The sequence below is a fragment of the Malus domestica genome, chromosome 06 (assembly GCF_042453785.1).
Source record: "Malus domestica chromosome 06, GDT2T_hap1".
NCBI classification, from domain to species: domain Eukaryota; kingdom Viridiplantae; phylum Streptophyta; class Magnoliopsida; order Rosales; family Rosaceae; genus Malus; species Malus domestica.
In genome coordinates this window covers 21172284-21184825 of record NC_091666.1, presented here as the reverse complement: position 1 = coordinate 21184825, position 12542 = coordinate 21172284, and the positions used below count along the sequence as shown (strand labels likewise).

Here is a 12542-nt window from a genome sequence, read left to right as displayed (position 1 = left end):
CACGTCAGACAACTGGGTGTGTCGTAACTCTTCAATGCTCGGCCTCATTGGAAAACATCCCTTCAACTGCGAACCGCCACCCACCCGCCTCATGCACCACGGATTCATCACCCCGATCCCACTCCATTACGTCCGCAACCACGACGTCGCCCACAAGGCTACTTGGCAGGACTGGACAGTGGAGATCACCGACCTTGTCCGCCGACTGACCTGGTTCACCATAGACCAGCTCGTCCGTGAATTCAAACCATGAAAGCTCTAAACCTTAAGCTATGGCCATGGCAGCTACTTCAGCGTGCGCCTCTTCAATCACCACCGCCACAACCACCAAGCCACTCATCCGCTCTCTTCCTTGCTCTCACCTCCCCGCCCTAAACCCCTACAGTCTTCAACCATCCTTGACTCCTATGTCTCTCCGAACCCCGAAAACGACGCGCAGACCTGTATTTTACGCCTCCGCGAGCACGACCTTCGAGGTCGCCCAGGTCCCAACTCCTGTCACTCCGTCCAAGCTCTTGCCTTTTTGGGTCGGGCACGAGTTCGACCTGCACCGGCTAGAGCCTGGGTACCCTCTGATAATCGACGACATCGATATACCCCACAATAAAGGCTGCTAGGTGTATTCCGATGGAGATGTGTTGCTTCACTGTGTGGTGGATGCGATATTGGGGGCATTGGGGCTTCCGAATATCGGGCAGATATTTCCGGATTCGAATCCTAAGTGGAAGGGTGCAGCTTCCTCTGTTTTCATCAAAGAAGTTGTTCCTCAAATCGGCTGGTAGATTGACCCTTTTGGCCACTCTGCTGTTCAAGCTTACATGCTTGGTGCTGAGTTAGGATTCTGTTCTTTGCATTAACTTCTGGGTCGGAGATAATTGCAGAAAGCAGAAAGTGAAAAGAACAAACGCAAAAGCAAGTCTGTGTAGGTGAAGATGTATGTAGGTGGAAAAGAAAAAATAGACTAAGTGAGAGAGGTGGGGTGGAAAAAAGGAAAGAAAAAGTGGAATAAAGGAAAAAGAGGAAAGAGGAAAGCACTTGGATAAGTATACTAACCTTTCATCATGCATATTCCCATTTTGAAAAACCCATTCGGAGAACATGCAAAAGTATCAAAGTATGAGAGACCATGCCTGCTGACCAAACCTGCCTTCACGTGAAGTTTTCCTCCAATAGCTGCACATGCTATCCCACTATCCAACCATATCTACAATAGCTTTTTTTAATGATATAATTTACTTTTCTTATCTTTCGGAGATATCTGTATAACCCCAACTAGGTGATCAAAAGTACGTCTAGTACTCCAAAATTATTCGGCAACCTGCCGCTATTATCACCAACCAGGTGATCAAAAGTACACCCAGTACTCCAAAATTATTCAGCAACCTGCCGCTATTATCAACCACTAGGTGATCAAAAGTACGTCCATTACTCCAAAATTATACATGAGCATCACTCATGTCATTCATACATAAACATTCATGAGCATCACTCATGACAATCATACATAAACATTCATGACCATCATTCATGTCAACATTCATGAGCATCACTCATGTCAACATTCATGAGCATCAGTCATGTCAATATCCATGAGCATCACTCATGTTAATCTAGCTTCAAAAGCTTCATTTACAGAGCTCTAGCTTCAAAAGCTTCATTTACAGAGCTCTAGCTTCAAAGCTTCACTTACAAAGCTTCACCTACAAAGCTTCAGTGCAGGGTATACGAATACCGCCTCCGAACAACCGCCACTTCGGCCCATACATGAATTGAATTTGAAGTCTCCAGCCAACAGCCTTTATTGACTGAAGACTTGGGGGACTACACTATATACCATATATTGGGCCTCATAAAAAATACTTGGGAGACTTAGCCCATTATTCATGTACTGAGGAACGAGCCCTTATTTTATAAAAAGGACTCCCTCACCTTCATTAGAAAGCATCACCGCCAGCTAAGCAACCGCCTTAACGTGAGCATCACTCCTAACCCAATATTCATGTACTGAGAAGCAAGCCCTTATTTTATAAAAGGGACTCCATCACCATCATTAGAAAATATCGCCGCCTACTAAGCAACCGCCTTGCCGCGAGCATCAACTCTTAGCCCATCATTTATGTATTGAGGAGCGAGCCCTTAATCTATAAAAGGGACTCCCTCACCTTCAACAACACAAGCCGAGCCAACCAAGGCAACATAAGTCACAAGCAGAGCAGCCTCGCAACATGTGCTACTTCTGGTTGAGCATCATTTCAGATTGGGCACCGCCTCATATCGAGTATCAGTTCTAGACAACATCTAGTTACTTCAGCCCACACATGGATTGAATTTCAAGTCTCCAGCCAAAAGACTCTTTTGACTGAAGACTTGGGCGACTACTGTTTGCACCATACTTAGGGCCTCCATATTTAGATCTTGTATAAATACACAGATGACTCAAATGTAATTATGTAATAAATGAAGGGGCAAATATGTAATAAGTGATGAGCCCTTATTCTATAAAAGGACTCCTCACCCTCCTCATTTGGGGAGGCAAATTCTTAGGCCATGGGAAAAGCCCTCTCATCCTCTCAAAGCTCTCACTCTTATATTCAGAGCTCTCTCTCCCTCAGGAATACAATATTAATGTGGACGTAGCCCAAACCTTGGGGTGAACCACAATACATCTTGTGTTATTTACTTTCTTGCATATTCACGGTCGGATTTACATTGTTCCAAGACCCCTCCGGTTTTGTGCATCAACACCAACTATTATAAATGAATAAGAAAAACAAAATGAAGGATTCATCTGTGTTTACCTTGAATTTGAGATATTCGATGAATTGACTGTGAGTAAGAATTTTATGTCATTCAAAATTAGTAGTTCTGAAAATATTCATAATGAAAATAATGAATTCAAAATAATGATGCAATTATAATTTGAAAATAAGTTTTATTGCAAAACTTACATTGGGACTTACAATTAATATAATGACGATCGAGTCAGCAAATAAGAAATTGACTAGTGAAAAGGATATTGGATGCAGGCAACCTTGACAATTGAGAATTTAAATTGTTTACAATTTGGTTTTCTTTGAATACAGTGTAACCCAATGAAATTTTGATTGAGAAAAGATATAGAAATTAACTTGATGTGTCCTTCCTTTGAGTCCTTTTCTTATAAACTTGGATGATTGATTGCTTTTACTGTTGAAGTACAAGATGGATGATGACATGCTTTTACTGTTGATGAATAGTGAACTTGTTGGAATTATTATTGCTTTTACTGTGGAATGTGCGGATGACTGAATGATTCCATGCTTTGTCGGAATTATTGATGCGAATATTGTCTGAACGCTTCACATGGTGTTTTGGAAAGATGATTGAATATTCACATGGCAATTGTCATAGAGTTCACATGATGACTGAGTTTTCACATGGTAATTAATTGTGTTCACATGGTGAATCCTGGTAGTCGATCCACTTGACTGACTGTGTTTTTTGACTTATTGAATTGGCTAGTTGTTATGAGGATGCATCTGAAGATTCGGAGTCTAAAGCTTTTTCTTCTTCAGTGTGGAGCATCGCTGCTCTGCAAGTAATTGTTGTGCTAAATCTTGGAGCTAAATGACTTTATTCTTCCTTAAGCCTGATGATTTGGGAGACTTGATTGTTCCTTTAAGGGATGAGGATAGACTAATGTTCAATAATGATTGAGCCAGAATGGCTGGCATTACTGGCTGCGATGGGATGATTGGAGGAAGAGTAATGGGAAATTCAGAGAGAACCAGACTGATAACCCTCTGATGGTTGAATTTATCCCCCCACTTGACTGATCTGACTCTGTTGACTTCACCGATTTCAACTTCATAATTCCACTTCAAGATCCACAGGACTTTGTATTTGGCCATGAATAATGGGAGATTTGTAATTCTGTAATTGAACCTGCTTCTATCAATTTTTTGTTGAAACTGGTTGAGAGAACCTGTATAAGCTCATCTGGCAGTAAACTGGCTGTTGGCCCATGAATTGACCACCATTTTGGGAATCATGCTGGAAAATTTAACTTGAAACTTTTGTCGAAATTGATGAACCATGAATGATTAAAATCTTCTATCTGATGGAGAAAGATGTTAGTCTAAGCATCGATGTAATCAAAATAATTATAATGGTTATTGGGTATTGAGTATTTGGACATATTGAGTGTGAAATGGTTTGCTTTTGTAAAGGGGATTCCCTAATCTGTTTCAGTTAAGAACCAGCCAATGTAAAGAGAATGGTAAAAAAATTTGTTTTCATGGGTTTTACTATAAAGTGGTTTGACAGAGATGGACTATGTTTCGCTGGGAATGGCTTGATAATATTTCAATGTTTTGTGTGGTGCTGTAGGGTGATAACAGAAATTAGGTGGAAAGATGGTTTTGGCTAATTTTTCTGGTGCTTGTTCCTAATTGAGATTGAAAGGGATGTTAAAAACGTATTCACTGGGATTTTTCTTGACATACGGTGATGTTTTAGTATAACTGACTAGTTGGGATGATGGTGATTGGTATGTAGGAGTTGAATAAGGATCATATTGACTGACTAATGCCATTTGGTAATTGGGACGTGATGACTGGTAATTTGGCCTAAGGTTTCCTATTGTGGAACCTAAGGGAGTGAAACAGTTGGTAATGGCTAAGGCCTTCTCTGGTCATGATTCTTGTTTTACTGGTGGTGATGGTATAGTGGCTGGAAGCCTTCTCTGGTCAGGCCTTCTTGCTGTCATTCTTCCTCTGCATAAATTCTTTGGTTAGAAAATCAGGGATGCAATTTTGACTTCCTTTGATGTATTCGATTTCAAAATAAAAAATACTTAATATAGCTTGCCATTGTGCGAAAATCTGTTTTGATGCAATGTTTTGAACATGTTTTTGTAAAACATGTTTTGCAGATTTGCAATTGACTCTGACTAAAAACTTTTGATCTAATAAATCATCTTGAAATCTACTAATACATAATACTATAGATAATATTTCTTTCTTAATAGTTCTATAATTACTTTGTGCTAGATTATATACTCCTGAATGGAAACGAACAATTTGTTCAGGAGATACGGAAGAAATTGACTGTTTGAGAATAACCCCGTAACCAATTTCAGAGGCATCAGTTTCAACGATTTTGAATGAATTAGGAGTTGTAATGCCAAAACAGGGCAAGGTTTTAACATGTGACTTTATATGTTTGACTATGGAAGTATGAGTATTAGACCATGATGAGGGATTTTCTTTTAGACGATCGAACAAAGGTTTGCATTGTTGCCTAAGATGTGGATAAGATTCTATAATATAATTTAAAGATCCTAGAAATCTCTATAATTGGGTTTTGTCTGTAATTTTATCTGGGAATTTATCTGCAAACTGAATTACTCTATCTATTGGCTGAATGGTTGACTGGTGGATTTGTATCCTAAAAACCGATTTTTGGTCTGGAATAACTTAATTTTGGTTGTTGAGACAACTAATCCATTTGACTTAATTATCCTAACAAACATATTTAAGTGTTTCCAAAGCTTATGTATCGATTTGGAATAAATGAGAACATCGTCAATATAAACAAGGGAGATTATATTCACACACGCCAAATTACTTCTCCCACACCCTTTTATTTTTTTAATATTTTTCTATCAAAGGTTAGTGGTGTAGAAAATATTAAAAAAAAATAAAAAAGGTGTGGGAGAAGTAATTTGGGGTGTGTGAATATAATCTCTTTATAAACAATTGAGAAATGACTGTATTGATCAAATATTTCGTTCATGATGTTCTGAAATTTGCTGGGTGTTTTTTTAAGACCGAATGGCATTACATTCCATTCATAATGACCAAAAGGAGTGACAAATGCAGTTTTTTATTTATCATCCTCATGAATTTGAATCTGCCAAAATCCAAACTTCATGTCGAATTTTGAGAAGATTATAGCTTAACTAAGTCTCTTAATTAAATCTCTTTTGTTAGGAATTGGATACTATATCCATTCCAAGACTTCATTAAGAGGTTTGTAATTAATGACTAATCGAAGGGGTGGCTGGTACCTGTGTGTTTGAAAGGGGTGGCTGGTACCTGTGTATTTGCGGTTGTGATTAAAATTGTTTCTTGTGGAGGGTGACTAGAAGAGACTATGGTTTTGTCTTCTTTAACCCAATTTTCTTTGGTGATGACTTCTAATTTCTTTTCAGACTTGTAATGTTTTTCAACGAAATCAAAGAAAAATATTTCAAATCTGTATTTTTTTCATGAAATTAGTCTATTTATTGTAAATGTCCAATTTTTGTTCTTTTGTATATTTTTCTCTAAAGATGTTTCTTCTATGAATGTCTTCTATTGCTTCGATGTCATCATTGAGTTTCTTCCATCGAATTTTGAATGGTTTATATAGGACTAGTAGTTGGTGGTTGACTTGACTTGACTTGCTTTGAAATCAGATTATGTTGGAGAGGTTTGTTCTCCTTGATTTTGGGTGTTAGGTTGGTATCTTGGATAAGTAACCTGAGAGGTTGTTTCTACTGATTTTAACTTCGTGTTGATCAAATCATTAATTAATTCTCGTTGAGTCACTACTGAGCTAGTTTCTATTTATTTTAATTTCTTATTAACTAGAGAATTTATTACATCTTGATCTCGACCCTTTACATCAGCTGATGTGGATCTAGAAAAAGAGTTTCTATCTAGCTCTAACGATTTGTGTGACCAAGCTAACTCGTGTAAGTGGACATTAGATTTTCTAGCTCGAGGGTTGAAGTTGATTTTAACAATTCTGTCAAAATATTGTTCTATGTTGTCTAGATTGACTAAGCTATTTTGTATGCTTACTGGTGTGCTTTCATTGCTCAAGCACCAATCTGAAGGTAGACTGATATCTGACTATTTGATAGTTCTGGGTACTTTAATGTTGGCATTTTCTTGATTGGTTTGTATTAAGAGTGTGTGGTCTCTAGGGCTTTTGACTAAGGCTTGGAAATTCATGTTTATTCTTGTGACTTTGTAGTAGGCTCTAAAGATTAAGACTAGTGGTTGGACTCCTTCAAGGACTTGGTACCTTGGAGTTTTTATGTTTAATGTGAGTGCTTTCAGTAAGTGAGGATCTAAAAGACTTATTGTGAGATCTGGGAAACAATCAAAATGAATTGGTCCATTGTAAAGACTTGATCAATCATCCCAAGAATGTTATCACTGAAGTCAGTGAATCTTGCATCTCAGAGGCATAAGAAAATAGAGGTATAAAGGCCTCTTCTTATTAAGGGCTTAATTGCTATTTGGACTAGAACTATGTGAATGTAATTGTAACCATCTTTTCTATGGGTTTGAACTTGTTCTGGTGTGAATAATTGACAAGTTTCATGTTCTTTACTAAGAGCATAAGTTTTTTCAACTGTTTTGACATGATGTTCACTTCTAAAAGAGGCTACTGACCATTTCTTTCTGTAAATGTTTTTACTAGAAACCTTAGGGATATTCCAATCTCCAAAGTCGACACTGTCATCTGTTTGAAATTCTAATTTTTGTTGTTCATTCACTATGTCTGGAATTCTACCTAACCTGGATTTGGAGCTAGTGCTGGCCATTGAATTAGATCTAAATAATCTACTCATAATGCTCAAAATGCAGGTTTTCAATATATAGAAATCTTACTGGCTTTACCTTCCTTACGTATTTGCTAAACTCTATCTCCGTTCATGCGATCCGCTCGACTTATTGTTTGGATCACGCCTTACTATTTGGGTTGAGAATAAGCAATCCTACTTAGAAGGTTAGCAAATAAGATAAAATTAAAAACCATAGAAAAGATGGTTACAATTACATTCACATAGGTCTAATCCAAATAGCAGTCAAAACCTTAACAAGAAAAGGCCTCAATACCTCTATTTTGTTATACCTCCGAGTTGCAAGTTTCACTAACTTCAGTGATAGCATTTTAGGATGATTGAGTCAAGTCTTTACAACGAACCAATTCATTTTTATTGTTTCCCAGATCTCACGATAAGTCTTTCAAATCCCCACATGCTGAAAGCACTCACATTAAACATAAAAACTTTTGGTTTCCTCTTCCACTTGCTGGACTTGGGTTTGTCGTAAAATTTATTTGTTTGAAAATTCTTATTTTTGAATTTGTTATGTTTGGGGTGTCTTCTACAGGAGTACCTATTTGGGTATGGGTATCTATTGTAGGCTTTGATTTTTTGTTGGATATATATACCCTTTATGCCAAGGGATCCCCATTTTTTTCAAAAAAATAGAAATGAGGTGTGAGGCCCACTCCACATCGAACTTCAACGATCCGAACCATCTATTTTTTAAGTCTCGATTCATAGATCATCCTTGCAAAAAATTAATTCAATCCGAATCTATTTGCCTATTTAATGATCAAGATAAAATTTAATTGTTTCTTATATAACAAAGTATTCGTTAATTTCTTTGAACTTAATTAGATGTCTTAAACATTTCCGATTTGGCTAATATTTTACAAGGATGATCTATGAGGTGCAACATGAAAAATAGATGGTTTGGATCGTTAAAGTTTGAACTAATCTCCATTTTTATAAAAATAGGGGAATCCTTTCCCTTAAAGGTTTCCCATACATACATACATACATACATACATACATACATACATAGACATACATACATACATATATATATATATATATATGAAATGTAGTTGTCAATGGCATTGATAATAACACTCAAAGTGATAATGCTTGTAAATAATGTTTAGTTTCTTCTCTGGATAAAATATAGAGAGCTTTCATGAAAAGAGTTTGGGCTAAGTTTATTTTAACCAAAACCATACTATAACTTTATTTAATGAAAAATAATTAAATATTAATGAAAAACCCTTAAATTTTGATAAAAAATGACAACAGAACTTAAATTTTGATAAAAAATAACAACAGAACTTAAATTTTAATAAAAATGACACAATTTTAATATTAAAAAAAAAACATGACGCACTGGACCCGCGCGTCCATCACAGACACTATTTATGAAACTGGACACTCTTTATGAAACTGAACACTATTTATGAAACTAAGCACTATTTATGAAACTTAGTGGTATTACACTATTTATTGGTCCAGTTTCATAAATAGTATCTAGTTCTTGGTCCACTTTCATAAATAATGCCTAGTTCTTGACCATGTTTCATAAATAGTGATTAGTTATTAGGTTTAGTTTCATAAATACTGTATAGTAATTCGTACAGTTTCATAAATAATGTCTCTTTCTTGGTCCAGTTTCATCAATAGAGTAGTTATTGGTCCACTTTCATAAATAGTGCCTAATTCTTGTTTCATGCATAAATAGTGTCTAGTTCTTGGTCCAGTTTCATAAATAGTGTATAATCCAATTTCATAAATAGTTTCCACCTAATTAATATCTTATAAACAAAAAAAAATTTAATATACTCATAAATCTATCTGCAAAACATTCTACCCTAACTCAAGTAGCAAATATATGAATGTATATTATACCTATAAGTGAGATATGAAACCTAACTAAAAGGTAGAAAAAAAATATAATATACCTACAAGCAAGACACATTAATCTGTGATAGGTTGACTATGAAAAAGAATCTGTCATTTAGGTAGATAAATACAATTAACCTATGATATAGGTTGATTATAAAAATTAAAAAAAAATGGGTAAAGTATAAAAAATTAACTCAACTATTGGTGTCATGACATTTTCATACCTCATCTTTTAAAATTGACAATGTCATACCTCATCATATGAATTTGTGCCAATGTTATACCTTTCGTTAGCTTGGCCTGAATTTCTCAGTTAAATGCTGACATAGCTTGATCCGGGGCCCATTTTCTATTAAAAATTATTAAAAACTAAAAAAAATCATTTAATATTTTTTAAATATTAAAATAATAAAGAAAAGTTATAAAAAAATAAAATAAAAAAATAAAAAAACCAGCAATCAGTTCGTCCCCTTCCCCCCTTCTCTCTCTTCTCCTCATGTTCTCTTCTTCCCCCTTCCTGCAACTTCAACCCAGAAAAAAAAAAAAAAAAGAGAAAAAAAAAAAACCAATTTGTCTTCCTCGCTCCCCACCCCCTCTTCTCCTCGCAGCCACTCTCCGCACCCAACCTCCCCACCTTCCCTCCTTCCCACACACCCTCTGCACCCAACCTCGCACCCACTACCTGCAACCCAAAAAAAAAATAACCCAGATCTCGTTGAGGTGGAATCGGGAAAATGGGGGGAATGGATATGGAGGGAAGATGGTGGGTATGCTGGGGGGGGCGCGGGGGCGGGATGGACGAACTGGGTGTCTTTTTTTTTTCCTTCTCTCTCTTCTTCTTCTTATGCAGGTTGGGTGTTAGGGGGGGGACGGCCGAACTCAGTTTCCATTTTTTTTTTCTTTTATTTTTCTTATTCTTCCTCCTCCTTCTTCTTTCTGGGTTGTAAGGTATTGGGTTTATGGTGGAGGGAAGGGGGACAAACTGGGTTTGGTAGTTTTTTTTTTTTTTCTTCTTCTTCTTCTTTTTCTGGGTTTGTTGGGGGGGGCGAACTGGGTTGGGTTTTTTTTTATTTTTTTATTTTCCTTCTTCTTCCTCCCCCTTCTTCTTTCTGGGTTGCAGGAAGATGGGGAAGTGAGAGAGAGGGGGAGGGACGACTTTCTATTAAAAATGGGAAGAGAGAGGGGAAAGAGAGGAGAGAGAGAGAGTTTAAAAAAATTATTTTTTTAATTTTTAATTATTAAAAATATATTTAATTATTAGTGAGTGGATCCTGTACATAGCCACGTCAGCACTTAATAGAAAAATTAACAGAAAAACTGACGGAGGTATGACATTGGCACAAATTCTAAAGATGAGGTATGACATTGTAAATTTTAAAAGATAAGGTATGAAAGTGTCGTGGCACCAATAGTTAAGGTAATTTTTTGTATTTTACCCAAAAAAAAATCTATAAATGGGTTAAAGCAGGAGGAAGAACAAGAAATAACAAAAAATCAAATAAAAAGAAATAATCAAAGAGATAATTAGGAAGAAATTGATTTTTACAATAAGTTTTTTCTTTTAAGAGATAATTATTGAAAATTAAATAATTAAATTTAAAGAATTGAACTTATTTTAATAAATTGGACTATTCCTACTATTGGCTCAAAAAATTGGAGTTATATTAAGTGTTTGTACCATACTTGACCAATCCCGAAACTACTGAGCACCAGTCAACGTTATACTGTCAATGACCCAGAAGAGTTTCCCTTCAACCAAGAGGCCAATCACAGCGCGACACGTGTCGACATCAGAAGCCAATCACAACACGACACGTGTCAATGTCAGAATGAAACTAGAAACTCTCTTCTATAAATAGAGATCATTCTCTCACAATATTTCCTAATGTCATTTGTACTAAATCATTCACTTGTACTCACTAAAGCAGAGTTTGAACCTATGTACTTGTGTAAACCCTTCACAATTAATGAGAACTCCTCTACTCCGTGGACGTAGCCAATCTGGATGAACCACGTACATCTTACGTTTGCTTCCCTGTCTCTATCCATTTACATACTTATCCACACTAGCGACCGGAGCAATCTAGCGAAGGTCACAAACTTAACATTTTCTGTTGTACCAAAGTCCTCGCTAATTTTGTGCATCAACATTTGGCGCCGTCTGTAGGAACGACACTTATTCTCACTCTCTTTAGCTTTGTTAAGCTGGTTTCCACCATTCGTACACTCTCTTTTAACTAGGCATCCATCTCCAACATGGGGAGCGAAGGAAGCCACAACACACAGAATGACACCCCTCTTGCACCTAGTGCGAAGCAACGAAAGAATGAAGGAAAAAGGGTTGCTCTTCAAGCTAAAGTCGATGAGCTAGAATCTCAAAACAACAAGATAGCAATGAAGAATGAGGTCCTTCATGAGCAGTATGAGAAGCTCTTTGAGATGCTCCATGAACCTAGGCGTACTCAAACACGCGAACTCATTACCCCTGTGGACATCAACCATTATCTGGATGCCTCCCAACAAGGAGAGTCACATTCCTTCGACATGGGTATCCCTGATGAGGAGCGAGCCAATCATCAAAACATTAATCAACATGAGACTTTTCTCAACCCAGCTGCTTCGACCCGAAGCAGGAGAAGTGGAGAAAGACACTTCCTTACAGAAAGGTTGGAAGGATCGAAAGCCGTTTATTGTGACTGCCGAGACTTTCTAAAGCAACGTCGAGAGAATCCCCTCCACAAAAACTCGAAGATCAATGACCCAAGGTTTCTGAAAGACTCGGTCCCCTCCCACGTCCCAGGCGGGCTACCAATTTGGGGAAGGGGCAACAAGTCCAGAGAAACACAAATGTATAGGGGACTCAGAGATGTTTCGACAGACATACCTTGAAAGTCAGTATGGCGAGTCCAGGGAAAAATCACATGCTCTTGATCAAACCTTCCTACTTCCAAGAGGAGATGGAGATTTACGAAAGAAAGCTCCAGTGGTACATAACTCCACTCAGGACCCTCTTGTCCTACAGCTTCTTAAGGAAGTAAACAAGTTGAAGGCCGAACGACAA

At 37.1% G+C, this 12542-nt stretch overlaps 1 protein-coding gene across 1 annotated transcript; it reads left to right on the top strand.

Annotated features, from left to right (window-relative positions):
• Positions 1–272: 272 nt before the first annotated feature.
• On the top strand, positions 273–617 carry LOC103426369 (2-C-methyl-D-erythritol 2,4-cyclodiphosphate synthase, chloroplastic-like). Its single transcript, XM_008364466.1, has one exon. It carries the CDS (start codon positions 273–275, stop codon positions 615–617), a length of 345 nt encoding a protein of 114 aa, XP_008362688.1.
• Positions 618–12542: the final 11925 nt, after the last annotated feature.